General features: G+C 47.0%; 2 protein-coding genes across 3 annotated transcripts in view; one reads left to right on the forward strand and one right to left on the reverse strand.

Moving 5' to 3' along the window:
- The window catches only part of LOC119457491 (eukaryotic initiation factor 4A-III), a 63,661-nt gene extending 53,633 nt beyond the window's left edge, over positions 1–10,028 (reverse strand). Inside the window, exon 1 of the mRNA XM_037719077.2 lies at positions 9,853–10,028. Coding sequence (XP_037575005.1) covers positions 9,853–9,991 — 139 coding nt within the window. The 5' untranslated portion in view covers positions 9,992–10,028. The remainder of the gene's footprint in view (positions 1–9,852) is intronic.
- A 202-nt stretch (positions 10,029–10,230) lies between these two features.
- On the forward strand, positions 10,231–15,509 carry LOC119457492 (protein yippee-like 5). 2 transcript variants are annotated; one of them, XM_037719078.2, is made up of 3 exons: positions 10,231–10,363; positions 10,631–10,797; positions 11,423–15,509. In XM_037719078.2, exons 2-3 carry the CDS (start codon positions 10,637–10,639, stop codon positions 11,616–11,618), a joined length of 357 nt encoding a protein of 118 aa, XP_037575006.1. In that variant the 5' UTR covers positions 10,231–10,363; positions 10,631–10,636; the 3' UTR covers positions 11,619–15,509. The 2 variants fall into 2 exon arrangements, with proteins under 2 accessions (XP_037575006.1, XP_049526081.1); XM_049670124.1 differs by having other exon boundaries at positions 10,292–10,310.
- The last annotated feature ends 1,673 nt before the right edge of the window (positions 15,510–17,182 follow it).

A 17,182-nucleotide genomic window follows, 5' to 3' on the forward strand; every position in this document is an offset into this window, starting at 1 on the left:
GTCTCCCTTCTTGTCTTCTTCTTGTGTTTTTTCGCGCCGTTTCCCTCTCGAGTATGTACCGACTAGCCCAAGCCTCTACGGTCTTGCGAGAGATTATGGGACACCTTCAAACCTACGGAAAAAATATCCGGTGTCTATTCGAAGAAGTTTTGAACGCTGGCCATCTCATTTACTGCAGCATCAAGACATGTTACAATTCAATGACTGTGTGTGCAGATGTCCCACGTTCAAGGGACGTCCCATACTCAAGTTTACTGTTGTGTGTTGCAGCCGCAGTGGCTGCACATATTGCCACGGCGTGTGCGCCCTGTAAATATAAATGAGCCTTGAATGCAATTATTCACGCCCTGCATAAATATAGATGACTAGCATGCATAACCAGAAGTGCATGCGTGCTTGTTATTCTACAGCGAATGATGCCCTTAACCTTTCTGAAGGATGTATGCGAAGTGAAGTGTAGCTAGAACAAACACTTAGGCTAGAGTGCAGTGTTATCGGTTTAAGTCAGTAAGTCGGTTTGAATAGAAAAGGGTCAGTGCAAGCAAATATGCCAGAGACCTAGCGATCGGCGCGGACATAGTTATGCTCCAATGCAACGAGCCTGGTGAGGTCGATGACGCGCTTCAGCGTATAGCCCAAATTTTTTGTTTGCTTCCGTGTCTTGCCTGCCACTGAGACAAAAGCGAAGATTGTTGGCAGGAGAGGTTTGCTCCGCACACTTTGGCGATAAAGCGTGCAATGCAAACCTTCATTGGCAGTGCCTCAGGCTTGCCAACCCAGACCTTCACCGCCCACTTCTTTTTAAGGCATGCGTCCAGCGGAAACGAATGAAGCCTTAAGCCCGCCCCACATTCGACGTTTTTACCAGCATCACCTGCTGTTGCGTCTCTCTGCAATGTTGCATCAACAGCGCCGGAGAGGTCACCCAGCCACATGAGACGCACGCAAACAGCACCAGTCCAGCGTCGTACCATGTGACCAGACAGATTTAACCAGAAACAGTGTGCAATGTCATTCAAGTGAACTATGAGAAATGTTCCTGATTAAGGATTTGATGCCTTGTTTATAGTTCTACGGCACACAAAAAAATATTCACGGTAGTGTGCCCCCCCCCCCCTTCCCCAAAGGTACAAGCGGCTGCTTTCTCAGACGACGCGGCCTCGCTGACGAAACACTGGCATTCCGTGGTGGCGCGCATGCGAACTGGTTGCTGCGGAAGTAGCTTGCAAAAGTTGCCAGCAGTGCAGCCGCGGCCACGCGCTGATTGGTCGGTGCTCATCGAGCCGCTTCCGGCACCGGCGGCGAGATTTCTGGTGTGTCTTGAGCACGACGTTTCGGCTTGGCGCCTTCCTCAGCGTCGACGCTGAGCGGCGCCGGGTGATGAAACGCCAGAAAACGCAGGGAAAACACTGAATGTGGGACGGCCTTTATCCCATCATTCGCCCCTCGGGTTGGTGCACTGAGGCACGCAACACATCCCGTTGCTTCTTTTTCTTTTTCCATGGCCTAAACAGAACCTGTTAACAAAAGAGAAACATGTCCACGCGTACAGAGTCGCACGGTAACACTGTGTGGGCATTCTTCGAAATATTTCGCTGGCCACTCCGCAGCATGACCGTCTAGATATATCTCTGGCAGACGGAACAAATCATTCAACGTAATTCCTAACGTCAGAAATTCCACCATGCAAATCGCTTTACCTGAACGTCATTTTTTAAGGTCTCCTTATAGCAAGAAAACATGTTTAAAATTTTCTGAGACATACTTGGAGCTCAGAAGCAGCGAAAATCACCACCAAATAATGTGATCAGGATCGGCACCAAGGCACCAGACAGCGTATCGGCATTCCCTCACACACAAGTTTAGCTAGATTGAGAAGGTTTGTCTATTTGAAGCGTTATTATTAACGTGAGAGATTCGAATTACAGTGATCGACATTGGTGCACATAAGCTTATAGTAGCATAGAAAAGTAATACCCCTGTCAAGCGGCCAAGTTAATTGCACTTAAGGAGAGTGTCACTCGAGGTACGTTCCATTCGCCTGCACCGCCTGAACTAGTTCACGAGGTGCTGCACCCTGCCATTCGTTTCAGCGGTGCAGCAATGGCGCCCGCTAAACCACGCCGTTCGTTTCAAAAGGTGCAGGGCTGGTTCATAATTTTGCTGCACCCACTCCCCTGTCGGTGCCACCTTGGTGCAGGTGTACAGGTGCAAGCAGCGCAGCAGACGATGCAGCACACGGGCGCAAGCGCCGTTAAAACCCCGCTTATGCGCGTCTGATGTATCCACGCAAGTGTGGTGTATATGTACGCCCCAGAAGTTGATCACACCTGCAGTTCAGGCCCTCTCAAACTTGCGCACTCCGTGCACATTAGTCGGACATAACGCCTGCACCTTGGCATTCGTTTCGAGTGTCGCGCTTTGCCGAGCTGCACAAATTCTGAACTTCTCGTGAACCACTGTGAACTGGTTCACAGTGGTGCAGGCAAATCGAATGGACCTTCGGTTCAAGTGCACTTTGCCAAATCTAAACATCGCAAGTGAAGTGTCACTCGCAGAAGAGTGTACTCCGGTCGAAGTGCCTTCACGGAACACACTCGGCCTCGCCGCCAGCGGTTTCAATGGTACAAATTGTAATGCGTAAAAAAAAAACAGAGAAGTTCATTTTAAGGCTCATTCACACCGGCGACTTCAGGAGGTTGAGCAACCATTTGCGCCTCACGACCAAAAAGCGACCGAAAGCGACTGGTGTTCACACCGGCAAGTCGCAATCCTGGAGTATCGTTCTCAGCGAGAACTCAAAGGAATCTATGCAATTTGCGCGCACTTGGCTGGCACTGTGTAAATTGGTTTCGCGTCCCAGCAACAACCATAGATTTTGATTCGAGCGAACAGGAAGACGTCCCTGTGGCAGCGCGGAAGCCTCCGAAGAAAACGCGATGCTGGTGGGTGCGCCCGTGCCTCCGCTCGCATTAAGTGGCTGGCCACGAAAGCCACCTCCTGCCCGAACTTTGTGCGGATGGCAACGAGTATTATTGAGAGCAACTTGTAATTTCTAGTTCGCATTGCGTGAGATTTGGTGTATAATAATGAAGCGAAGCTGTTCACCCGCTGTATCACCTTTGGGTGGCGTGCTCATCCAACGAACGGCAGCTGGAAAAAGGGTTCGTGTTGTGCTTTCTTTTCCTGCTGTTTAGCTTCCAGTGAATGCGCCCGCGTACATTTGACACGTTGCTGCAACTGCTGCGTCCCAGCATCACAAGACACCAATACCGGCCTGTATAGTCTGCATATGGTGGCGTAGACGTTGCATTTGGCGTGGAGGACGCCGGATAAAAACACAACATCACTTTTGGCGCGCGCTGATTGGTTGAGCAGCTTTGCGACCACGGTCGTACAACTGGCCCAAAATGGTCGCTTTGCGACCAACTTGGTCGCGCGACCACTGCCAGTCGCCGGTGTGAATGAGCCTTTAGTGGTTGACCAGCTCTTGCGCACAGATAATAGCCTAAAACACGTTCATGTCCTGTTCTAGCAGGATCAAATGCCATCTCTCACGCCGCTATGTTGTTCTGGGTTGGCTAGGCATTTTTCTTGGCCGGCATTGACTTGCCACACTCTTAAGGCTCATTCACACCGGCGACTGGAGGAGGTCGCGCGACCATTTGCGACTTGCGAACAAAAAGCGACCGAAGGCGACTGATGTTCACACCGGCAAGCCCGGCTGAGCGCGACCTGCAAGTCGCAATCCCGGACATTCTCGTTCTTCAGCGAGAATTCTAGGGATCTACGCAGTTAGCGCACACTTCGCTGGCACTGTGTAAATTGGTTTCACGTTCCAGCAACAGCCATGGATTTTGATTCGAGCGAACAGGAAGACGTCGTCCCTGTGATGATGTGCTCCGCCGGGGTGTCAGCTGTGGCAGCGCGGAAGCCTCCAAAGAAAACGCGACGCTCGTGGGTGCGCCCGTGCCTCCGCTCGCGCGAAGTGACCGGCCACGCAAGCCGCTTCCTGCCCGAACTTTGTGCGCATGACGAGTATTATCGAGAGCAAGTTGTAATTTCTAGCTCGCATTGCGTGTTATTCGGTGCATAATACTAAAGCAAAGCGGTTCACCTTTGGGTGGCGTGCTCATCCAACGAACGGCAGCTGGAAAAAGGGTTTGTGTTGTGCTTTTTTTTCCTGCTGTTTAGCTTCCAGCGAATGCGCCCGCGTACATTCGACACGCTGCAACTGCTGCGTCCCAGCATCACAAGACACCAATACCGGCCTGTATAGTCTGCATATGGTGGCGTAGACATTGCATTTGGCGTGGAGGACGCCAGATAAAATCACAACATCACTTTCGGCGCGCGCTGATTGGTTGAGCAGCTTTGCGACCAACTTGGTCGCGCGACCACTGCCAGTCGCCGTTGTGAATGAGCTTTTAGTGGTTGACCAGCTCTTGAGCACAGATAATAGCCTAAAACACGCTCATGTCCTGTTATAGCAGGATCAAATGCCATCTCACGCCGCTATGTCGTTCTGGGTTGGCTAGGCATTTTTCTTGGCCGGCATTGACTTGCCACACTCTTATAAGAAAAACTTTTTTCGTTTTTTGTTGAAAAAACATAGATTAAGTTTGTTTTTATTAATAACACAACGTAAAAGAACTACTTTTAGGGCCCACTCACACTTGCGACTAGGCGAGGTCGCGCGACCAAGTTTCGCAAAGCGACCAGTCGCAAATAGTAGCAAATCGTTGCTTTTCTCGAAAGGCGACCATTTCATTCCAGTCGTTCGCTGCTCGATTTTTCAGTCGCGCGACCGCAGTCGGAGAACAACTGAACCAATCAGATGCGAAGGAACAGGACGTCCGTATACGCTGACGCTTATTTTACGTGGCGATGACATTGCAAGCAGACGTGAACGGTATATCGCGAGACATTTCGGTTGACATTTCGGTTTATCGACTCGTCGGTCTCATTTGTAAGGGCCCATTCACACTTGCGACTAGGCAAGGTCGCGCGAGCAAGTTAGTCGCAAAGCGACCAGTCACAAATAGTCGTAAATCGTTGCTTTTCTCGAAATGCGACTGTTTCGGGCCAGTCGCTCACTGCTCAATTTTTCAGTCGCGCGACCGCAGTCCACAGAGTAAGATAAACAGGAGCGCCGACTCCGCCGCCGCGCAACGCGCATTCGCTCGGGACAAACCGTGCAACGCAAACTATACATCGCGTAGCGCCATCTGTCGAGGCGCGTGGAAAACTCAACAGCTTGCTTCCATGTGCGCGTGCGCTGAGTGGCGGAGACCGGCGGCGACGGCGGCGCAGAACGGGCAGCGCGGCACCCGCAGAGCGTGTCGTCTGCTACAAACGTGGAGCCTCGGCCGTCTAAATTTGACAGCAATGAAACACAAAAAATGTATGCACACAAATAATAAAAGCGCAAATAAACACGCGGTAGCGCTTTCTTGCACGCATACGAAACATTTTTAGATGTCTTTACAGGGAACAGACGATAAATGATGCTGTACAAAAAGACACAACAGAGGTACTTGTTTTTCACTACGCTATGTCTACGCAGAAGCGTAGGTGCGAAATTTTCGTCTTCCTCGCTTTGTTTACCATGTCTGCAGTATGTTTATTCACGCCTGACGGAACAAGGTATCTTGATACTTGTGCGTGAAGAGACTGAGCAACAGGACAGTGTTTTGTTCCCAGCTGTAAATCTGGTTATGGCAAAGGACGCGAGAAGTTTTCGCTCTTCGCTTCGACATCTGATCTTCAACTACTCCACCAGTGGCGTCAAAAAATGACTCAAATAAGCGAGCGCTTAAAGCAATGGACAAAATATGTGTGCGACACTTCGAGAAGCAGCTTATTTTTGATAGTTACTTCAGCAAAGACAAAGGTGATGTCCTACTAGATCTAAAGAAAGTGCCTCGACTTCGAAGCGGAGCAGTTCCTGCCTTCAATTTGTTTAGGAAAGACTGGCGTAGCTCAATGATGCTGAATGCCAGGAGGAACCAGAAGACGCCAATGCGGAAGGACGGGAGGAGCTCAATTTAAATTTCTCTTCAACTACACACAGTGAAGGTGCCTTTCCTTGCCCAGAGACATGCCGTAATGTAGAGAGAGAGAAAGGTAAAGAAAGACAAGGAGGTTAGCCAGTGTAAATACCGGCTGGCTACCCTGTAAATTCTCAGCCTTGCCTTCGAGAAGATTCCGCCAGTTATGCAGACACATAATCAGAGCTTCTCTTGTGAAATAATAAGCAGGAAACACTGGCAGGAATTCCCAACTATTATGTTTATAGAGAATGGCGATTCTGCTCGCAAGAGAACCGGGCGACACGAAAAGCACCACGAGAAGCAAAGAAGCAAGCGAAGCATCTTAGCACTTGATGTGTGCTCAAATAAAAAAAGAGTGATAAACGTCAGCTTTTGCGTAAAACTTCTTTTCGCTGTCGTCTTTCATTGCTTGAGACCACCCGAACTGCCATTATATCGCCTTACCATTTGCTATAGTTTTTCTTTCCATCTTTGTTTATTTTCCGTTCCTGTGCCTTGTAAAGTTCCATGTAGGCCACCTGACAAATGCCCTGTATTTGGCCTGTATAAAATAAATTAAATAACATGATACATGACTTGTTTCTCCTGCTAACGTCACTCCGTGAACCGCAAGAGCTACGCGCGCTACAGGCGTCAGGGCGTGCGCGGAGCAGACGACAAAACGGATAGGCAAGCAGGCGCCGCGGCCCCCGCGTCTTTGCTCCTCTCCGCTGCAGAGTTTTTCTTAGGGTGCCTCGATGCGTGCGCCCCCCTCCGCCGCCGTGGAGGGTGGAGACAACCACGTCGTCTGCTACGGCGTCCGCCATTATGATGCCCTCTCCGCAGGCAGCCTATAGCCAGGATAGGCAGCAAGCGGTACTTTGCGCAGCTGCACGTAGACTTCGTTATGTAAAACGTGTGGTACTTTAACGATATGACGAGAACACAAAGTTTTCGCATCGGCAGCGTGAAGGTCTCCGATTTACGTTCTGTAATCTTTATTTTTAGAGCGGAATTTGCAGCCGGTCTCGCTGGCAGCGGAAGGCTACCATACACGCCAGCTGCGTAAACACCTTAAGATAGCGTCTTGTTGGGCTATATATTGGTTAAACGTGCGAAACACACACACACACACACACACACACACACACACACACACACACACACACACACACGTGCGCGCGCGCGCGATTCCCATCGCATTTCGTTGTGTGTGTTTTGTGCCTTCAACAAAATTGTAAAAAACATTCGTGTTTTCGAATCAGTCATCAGCTACCCCATTTATGGACTGCATGCTGCAACGCAGGGTATTCTGATTTTTTTTTTATTTCGTTTACCGTGCTGTAAATGTGCAGATGGGTAAAAATTGTTCAATACATGTCAGATGATTTGGTGCTCTACATATGGCTTTTGTGGCATTAAATCATGGCTCTCATGCAGGCATTGACTATGGAACCTTGTTGAGCATGTTTTCCGCAGCAATATAGCTTAAACCGGTAACTGTTATAAAGCAGCCGGTCATCGATATCTTTAAAATAAAGCGGCCACACGGCTTCTCAACGTAGAGGAAACAAAATGCATTCAATACATAGCGATTTCTCATGTCGTAGATTGTTTATTTGGTTGAGAATTTTTTCAAGAACAAGCGCTACAACTCACTGCAATTAACTGCTGCGCATGTCTTGCTTCCACTCCCACTGATTCTCGTGGCTTCGAGCTGGCGCGACATGCATGTCACGATTTTCATGTTATTAGAACGTGTCACCCATGGTCGTCAGACATTGTTGTCTCGTCATACCAATTTTGGTATATATCAAGTTAGCGAAACGTCCGCAAGAGTACCAAGACCGTGGCACGCAAATCATGCCGCTCATGACATTCATGCTTTGATTTTCATGTTATAACCTGTCATTTATGTTCGTCATGCAGTCATCTTGTGGCATACCAATTTTCGTATTCATCCCATTAACGAAACGGCCAGGGAAGCACCAAGACCGTGACACGTAAATCATGCCGCTCATGACATGCATGTCATGATTTTCATGTTATGACCTGTCATTTATGTTCGTCATGCAGTCATGTTGTGCCATACCAGTTTTAGCATACATCCCATTAACGAAAGGGCTAGGAGAGCACCAAGACCGTCGCACGTAAATCATGCCGCTCATGACATTCATGCTTTGATTTTCATGTTATGGCCTGTCATTTATGTTCGTCATGCAGTCATGTTGTGGCATACCAATTTTCGTATACATCCCGTTAACGAAATGGCCAGGAGAGCCCAAAGTCGTAGGCGGCTAGATAGATAGATAGATAGATGGATAGATGGATAAATAGATATGCTCAATGTCGCCGAAGTGCGCTAAGAAATGCTTCGCATTTAAAAGCGCACAACGTAGGCGCAGATCTTTACGCACTTGCAGCTCATGCACAACAAGCGTTTAAGAACAGCGCATGTTGTGCTATCCAGAAACGAACGAGTTAAACAGGCACGTTTACATGCCAGATATCAAGACTACAAGACGGACAAACGCTACGGGAAATAGCGTGCAAATGAACTATTACACACGGTGCACTGGTGATTACGATTAAGCCTGATCGGGATCTGATTTCTCAACAATGATCAGGTTCCTTCTGCAGCTTGGGCAAGGGAGCTGATGACGATCGAGAAATTCGATCCGGATAAGGCTCGATCGCGATCAAAAGTGCCAGTGTCACACAGCTTCAACTCCCCAAACACAGAAAGGCAATAACGTATACGCTGCACAAACAGGAACGGTCCGTGGGTTGCCACTTGTCGCGCCTGATCTTTACGAGCCACAGGAGTCGCCTCTTCGGATCTTTCGGAACATCTTCCAGCCATTTCGCGAATGGTTTGTGCACTGTGGTACGCAACACCTGGGCATTTTGCCCTAGAAGACGCCGCACACGTGTCTCACTCAACCAGCCGCGACGATGCGTGGGGAGCGCAATGGCGGCCGCCGGTCGAAAGGCGGCATTCACCCCTTCACAGAATGACTCCACCCTCCACGGCGGCGGAGGGGGGCGCACGCATCGAGGAACCCTAGTTTTTCTTCATTCGTAGCGCCGTCTGGCGAACACGCTGTGAAGCAGGAGCCGGCGTTGCAGAATGTGTCCCTTCCAGACGAGCGGAGTCGGCGTTCCTGTCTTATCTTACTCCGTGCCGCAGTCGCAGAACAACTGGACCAATCAGATGCGAAGGAACGGGACGTCTGTATACGCTGACGCTTATTTTACGCGGCGATGACATTTAAAGGAGACGTGAACGGTATATCGTAAGACATTTCGGTTTAGCGACTCGTCAGTTGCATTTGTCAGTGTGAACATCGTTCGTCACGAGTAGCTTTCTGGTCGCCAGTCGCAAGCGTGAAGTACTTTTCTTTTTACGCTACATCTTCACAAAACGCGCTCGTAGTCTGTCGCCATTTTATTTTACTGCGAGTGCGCTCTCTTTTTCCCGTTTAGAACCGCGTAGCCTAAAGTGTCACAAAAGGCCCCTAAGTGCACAGTGCACTTAACTTGCCCGATTGACAGGGGTTAAAACAACATCGCGTCAAAGCCACGTTCCTCCGTTTCGCAGGGCACCAATGACGACGGTTTCCCAAGCGAGAGAAGACCACACCGTTGCAATAATAACAACTTATTCCAAATATTTCGACGTAATCAAATTAATGTGCAAAAGCTGCAAGTACACAAACAAGCTTTCCAATTAGCTCACGAGCACTAAGTTTTCACGAAGGCGCAGCCACAGTTAGGCCCAACAGCCAAACAGTCCAGGGCAGCCGGTGTGTGTACTCACCATATGCATAAATGCCTCGCAGAAGGTCCTCTCTGAGGCCGACAGCGTCGAACGTTGGTATCACTTCCACATCTTCACTAGTTTCAAACTCAACATTCGATAAATCTTCTGCCTGCACAACACGGCGTCGGGCTGCCATTTTGATCGTGTGTGCGTTCCAAGCAGTCTTGCTTTGGCATGGCTAGGCATGGCCTAAAGCCCTAAAGACAGGCCGAAGACAGGCGCGAAGCCTGCGAAGCTTATGGCTTGTTTTCACAAATACTAATCTAGCTTCTTAATAAAATACATAAACTAGAGCAAGATTTATACTATTGTGTTAAATTCATGTGATAACAATAAAATAATTTGCCACTTTTAGTGACGTTTACGATGACGTAACGTGACGTAATGTCAGGTTTGTTGTCGAGCCAGCTACAGCTGTTGAACGAGGTTGGAGGTTCTGCATTGGCGACAGCAAAGTTGGTTCTTTATTGTATGAGTTAGTGCTCTAACAGCGCCTCGGCTGTAACCAGTACGTGTCCTTTTAGACATACTTGCCAATCTTTCCATGCCTCAAGGCTAAATTCGCTTTTGGGTGGCCTATTGCGCAGTATGTTTTAATTTCTGTAGCTGTCTAATTAAGGACTTGCTGCATGTTCGAGCTTTCTCAGCCAAGTGTTTGCATGGCGTTGAGACGTCGCTTATCGAAACAAGCGATCTGCGCACTATCGACAGCAGTCTGTCCGTTCTACATCTCGAGTGCACGGCGTAAAACGTAGCTTCTCTTTTCCTCTTTCAGGTCAGCATGGGTCGCATCTTCCTCGATCATATTGGAGGTTCCAGACTGTTTTCGTGCGCGAGCTGCGACACCATTTTGACAAATCGCAGTGAGCTCATCAGTACAAGATTTACTGGAGCCACGGGAAGGGCATTCCTCTTCAACAAAGTGGTCAACCTCAATTACAGGTGATGCCTGCGCTCTGTGGCCTTGTTGGTTGGCGCTCTAGAAGGCCCCTTGAGCAAACGCATTGCGACGCTCGCGTTCACGACTGTGGCAGCTTTTTCGAAGCACTTTGCGTGAGGCACGCTAGTGAATATAGCATTGAGAAATTAGCGATTGCAAACTGTTCAACGCACGGTTAGTTTCGATCCACGTCGCAACGACGAGGAATTGTATTAAGGTGTTGACACGTGTTCTTTGCACTTCAACAAGAGGCGTAATGCTCCGACAGATGTAATCACCATTCTCTACCACCTATCTCCACTTTTTTGCGTACTCTAGTCTCCCTGTGGCGGTTCCTAAATTGCAGTACTTCTGGGACATCTCTGCTTGCCTCATCTACTTGAACCTGAATGGAACTATACTCAATTGTTTCCCTGGCTTGCACAGCAACAGAGTTAATCTGTGGCTGCATTCTTGGTCAGCCGCTTTCGAGGGTGCTTTTTCTTCTGCATGACATAGCGCCCACTGTGAAGGCTTACTAGAGGCTTCCTCAATTGGAGCTCAATAAATGTGATCAACCCAGAATGCAGCCACAGCCTACATTTTGCCATCATACCTCACCTTCAATGACAAACCACTGTCACGCAGCGAGGTGCAAGACCGAGTGATGCTGACGGGCCGGCACATGGTACGCGACGTGTCCTGCAAGAACTGCGACACCAAGCTCGGCTGGGTGTACGAGTTTGCCACTGAGGAGGGCCAGCGGTACAAGGAGGGACGAGTCATCCTTGAGAGGGCACTTGTCACCGAGAGCGATGGCATCGAGGAGCACATGGGCAACTGACCCGCTTCTGCGCCGCCCTATTAGCCGTGACGGCGCAACTGTGGCAAGCCTCGGCTGGAAATGACTCCAGACTGCTTGCTATTGGCACCCGATTTTAAAGATTGGCACTGCGGCACTGGAAACGAAATCTGTGTGCTGGCAGTAGACATTGTTCCGAGCCCGAGGACAGATACTTCCATTCACCTCTGCTTCTTCACTTATTAGGATTAGTAATGACCATTATCATGTGGTTCTGTATGCAGCAAGAAATGTCTGTATTTTGGTCTAAAGACAGCAGACAAGGTGATGTCTTGGACCAGTTTCATTCGAGCAGTTGATGTTCTGGCATCTCACAGCAGTGAATGGGGGGGGGGGGGGGGGGGAAGCGTGCAGTGCCAATTGCTGCCTCTGTATTGCGAGCCACGTCAGTGTGGAAAAGGGATCACTTACCACGCATGCTGTTCTGTACATACAACTTTTCCACATAAAGCTTTTGTTGGGGATGCAACTTTTTTTGACACTTCATGTTGGAATAGAGCATGCACACATTCATATCTTTTGAAAGCTTAATTCTTTGGCTGAAGGCTGACAAATCTATTGGTACACTGATTGAAGTGCTAGTTTCACATTGCTGGACAAAATAAAAGCGAATGTTTAGACTTTCTGAAGAAGCAAAAAAAATATCAGTGACTGTGTAAAGTCTACTATGATGTTTAACATTTGTCAACATTGTTGGCAATACAGTTCGCTCACAGAGTCTAGAACTACCATCTTTACAAGTGCAAAAATCTGGAATGTAACAACTTACTTTATACCTATCAAAAGCTAATTTGCTCGGCTGAATATAGAGGAAACTGTTTGTACACTAACTGAAGTGCTAGCAGGATGAAACGCTAACAACCACTTTCTGAAAAAGTCAATTTCCATAAAGTCCATTGAAAAACTCTGCAGTATCACCTCTACAGAGGTGTGGGACAGCCATCTTCACAGTCAACTCAGAATTTGCTGTTGAATTCCACTGATAGAAGCCAGCTTAAATTTTTTTTTTTTTTTTCATTTGGTCATCTTTGAGTGCCACCCTGAAAGTTGCCTTGAACATCCGATGATACAAACCAACTTTGCTTGTTCCGTCAGTCTGTGTACACACACACATACATCATCAAGAACTCACTGACACCTTTCTTACTATGAGTATTTTAATGGCACGCACTTTTAACAGGAAAAGCCTGCATAAAACAGACACATGGCAGTGTAACAAGTGCACGCAAAGTAAGCTGCCATCAGATTTGTTCCAGAGTAAAAGGCAAATGTTACAAAACAATGCACGCCACACCATAATGTTCACCATGGGTTGGACTTGTGCTGCAAGGGTGGTTTGACTAACAAGACAACGCCATGTTGGGGTTTGCATTCACAAAACTCCTCTTCACGTGCTATCTGTGATTGGCTATCGTGTATTCCAATGTTGGAGTACACAACTGCTTGTGTACTGTGCTTTGATTGTGAGTTAAATAACTCCGAGATGGTCAATCTGGAACCCACCAGCTACGGCATCTCTCATGGCCTGTTATTTATTTTAGGATGTTAAGCCCTGCGATCTAATTTTCTGGCCATCGTCATGGCAATCATCTAGTTATCACGGAAATCACTGTAATGAATGGCTGCACCTGCATGGAAATGCACTTACACTGGAGGAGTTTTGTGAACACAGACCTTGCCTGTCCTCTTTTAACATGAAAGAATAGTAAATGTCATCTAAACAAGGAAAACGGGTATGAACAGGCTCTTCCAGATAAACCATTTGCTGCTCCATACTCCGATTTTCTAAGAGGTAGCCATTTTTCACATGGTAATAGTTAGGTGCAGTGCTTTTCTGTTTCAAGCAGAATATACACACTAAATGTGATACAGGGTGATTGAAAGGAACCATATGCACGTCACATCCCACCAGAGGAGTAGAAAGTCTGTGCTGAGAAAATTGCGTTATTTGGCTGGCTGTAGACTGCACATATTTTCGAATAGAGCAAGCAAATTTTGCATCAAGCCATATTAATACACTGCAGAATGCTACCTATGTGTGAAATAAGACCAACAGAGCCTGCAGGTTAACCTGAAGAGCAATTTATACCCGTATTCCTTTGTTTATACAACATTCCCGAGGTTGATCACATTGATTCTCTCACACTTGTAATTTGACTGCTAGTATGCTTAAACATTGTGTAATTGTCCGCACACAAAACACATAATTGAATGTTCTCTCAATAAAGCATAAAATCGAACTCTTAAAAACTGTGGTAATGTGGCTCGGGCACATTTCAGAATAGTTGCCCAACTGAAACAGACTTTCCACATCCTATGTTCTGTAACATGTCCCGAGTTACTGCACATTGCTGGGCAGTGGCACTCCCCTCTCTCATGAAGGGGAAGGCACGCTTGTCTGTGCTCAACCATCGCATAATGTAATAAATATGGCAAAGTAAAGCACTACAAAAGGCCTACATGTTACAAACCACTGCATTTTGGCAAGGCATTCATATTCTGCCACGCTACTTGCAAGTTGGAAGTCACCGGAACAAAGGAGGAGCAGAAAAACTGGGCGGCTGGAATAATACAACAGCCTTAATTCAGTACCAAGCTTGGCACACCCAGAAGGATTGTATTCACACAACTGTCATTAGATTAGCTGAGCACCACTTCCATCTGCTCACGTTTCAGATGCCTGAGCACTGCAGACAGCTGTGTGGATTTCACATTATTGATAAGTGTGGGACTTGCAGTCAGCTTGGCTTCAAAATTACAAAGAAGCCACGTGATCCGCTGCTGGCACGAGTGTTGTGTGCACACACGCTGGCATTCCTGCTGCGTGAAAATTGATAGGCTACACTGATCCAGGCAGAGAGGAATGTGAATGCTTAGCTGAAACTCTCTATTTAGCTCACTAGAAGCCACAAATGCCAGCAGTCGCCAACACAATGCGTGGTAGCTCCTCTATCAGACATACTTCTGCAAGCTGAACGCTACGCTGCCCCTCAAAAAGCAGTCAACCCTTTTGTAACTCTGCTCTGTGATTCTCATGTTGACAAGTTGCTTGAGAAACGCACCTTCCGAGTATATGCTCAGGCATTGCAGCTCACAAATCAGTGGGGGCTGTTACAGGAGTGCGATAACCACTTCCGTGGCACAGCCTTCCGTTGCGCTAAGTGAGGTCTAGTGTTGGAAGAAATGGGGCTCTTTTGCCACATTAGCTACAGTGGTGTCGTACTGCTGCCATGAAATGAAATGTACAATAACACAAAGAAACAGAGCGAAATAAGTTGTTGTATCGTACCGGCCCAGGTGCTCCGCTAGATTTTTCCATAGTTCTCCACCAACACACAAAAAAAAGACACAAAGTGCACAGAACAGCAAGGCAACAACTTCCCTGTCTGACACTGCAGAGTATACACTTTTCTTTTGAGTGATCAGTGCAATCTACATTTACATTTTTTATGAGAGTAGAGCGCGAAGGCATGTTTCAACTCCTTCCAAACATCAGGAACTTGCATGTATTCCGACACGCTTTCAAATGCTACAGGAACAGCCTTAGGAAAGTGTCGCATAACGGCATGAAAGTAGGCACAAGAATCCCTTTACATAGCAGCCACCGGCAAATGTGTGCGTGCATCAAACAGCCGTGTAACAAGTGTCGGTGTATTCAGATGTTCTGTAAAAAGTTGTTCGTATAAAAAAATCACTGCTTTCTGTACATTGCCAGTAAAAGTAACGACTGAGATCAGTGCTCAATGTCTTGCAAAAAAATATATATATATGTAGTCTTTCAATCTTTTTCACATGGGCCATCTGTTTTTGTTGTTTTTCGTTTTCTTTCAGTGTAAAAGGCTTGCGAAAATAAAGTATGCCAGAATTGTTTCACCAAGTTTTGTAGAAAAGCACCACCAGCTTGCGAATACATACACGCTACATTGACCAGCACACAGGAAGTATGAAAGAGTGAGCTGTGCCATTGGTCTCAATGCATCACACACTGCATGCATGGAAAAGAAAGGCCCACTGAAAATGACATCACGATTAAATGTAATCAGGGTAAAAACTCACTGAGGTACTATGAGCATTTTTAATGAGAATGTGCCGGCTAGGGAATCTAGTCTTCACTTCTCTGCTGTTCTAGTCCCTTAAATGTCACTAGCACGATTAGCAACACGAGCTACCATGCCCAAATGGAAATGATCTTTTTGCATGAAATTTTAATTACCGTGTGTAATGAAATGCAACAGTGATGACCATGAAAAACTGGATGAGGTAATGTGCGCTATGTCAGGTTGCATTTAGACTAAGCTGGAATGAAGGAAGCCTAGGATAAATTTTGTTAGATGTTTCTAGACAGAATGCGATGTCTGCCATATTCGTGAAGCGTGCAGCACTTGACACAAGAAAGTCTGCAGCACGGCATAACACTATGCTCCCAAGTAAGCTGGAGTGATGATATGCACATCCCCTATGAAGTGGTGGGACAAGCCACCTAGTCAATTCTTCCCTTCGTAGCGTGTGCTAGTAGTCTCAAAATACTACCTTTATCAAAAATAGAAAAGCTCATTTCATTGCATGTTTTGCCTCCCTTTGAACCATATTTATCGCAGATCACATTTACGCTTGCACTATTGTGCTTAAATGCCTCGGTTATGCTAAGTGCATCCACATTTGCTGCTAACTGGATACATTCCAGTTAAGCAAGCTCAATGCTTTTTGCATCATTTCCACATGCAATGCAGAAATCATCCAGAAATGTTGTCGTACAATTTGGCATTTGTGGAAAACATGATCCGACTCAAAGGGCACTTGAGCAAGATTTGATCTGTCTTAGAGCACATCCAATTTGATTTCATTCCGTGCTTTTGGTAGCATTAAGTAGCTGGCTTCCTGCAATAATCTTACTGGCTAGACAATGCCCACTTATGAGTTCCTAGTCATGTAAATGCAAAACACGACAATGGCAGCAAACGAAGAACTTTGAACTGTTTCAGGGAGAATTTTCACCGTGCTGTTACATATTTTTTCTTTCTCTGGCGAAGCTGAAAGTTGTGTCACCAACCAATTAACTTATGCATTTCTAGTTTCAGGCATGATGTCGAATGCAGGCCTTTTTCGTGGGTTTCATATGGAAATTCTGTGAACCTGGGTTCCATGACCAACCCTTGTTCATGGGTTCCATATAAAACCATCGTGAACATGTTCCATGCCCCCCCCCCCCCCCCACCCCAATTTTCTATGCTTTGATGAGCCCAATGGAATGCGCTGTTAGATGAGGACTGAATCGTGGCACAAAATGCTTTGTACATTGGTCCATTCTATAAGAAAGAATAACGAAGTACGAACTGAACTAAGACAGAAAAAAAAAGGTGCTTTTGTTTGTATGTGTGTGTGCCTTTTTCTGACTGTGTCCAGTTCACACTTCATTTTTTCATGGAATACCAACTTTCCCAAGCTGCGACATTTGTGATCAATTTTAATTTAAGCAGCTAAAGTGCAGATGAGTTTTGAGTGACGGAATGCTGAATTAAGGATATCGGACCGCCTTCGTATGTGAT

This window comes from Dermacentor silvarum, chromosome 7 (genome assembly GCF_013339745.2).
Source record: "Dermacentor silvarum isolate Dsil-2018 chromosome 7, BIME_Dsil_1.4, whole genome shotgun sequence".
NCBI classification, from domain to species: Eukaryota; Metazoa; Arthropoda; class Arachnida; order Ixodida; family Ixodidae; genus Dermacentor; species Dermacentor silvarum.

What these genes read in the sequence shown, in the direction of transcription:
- LOC119457492 (XM_037719078.2), top strand. Translation starts at nt 10,637, where the DNA reads ATGGGTCGCATCTTCCTCGATCATATTGGAGGTTCCAGACTGTTTTCG. An exon ending in GTGGTCAACCTCAATTACAG is followed by an intron (nt 10,798 to 11,422) that starts GTGATGCCTGCG and finishes ACTGTCACGCAG; the next exon opens with CGAGGTGCAAGACCGAGTGA.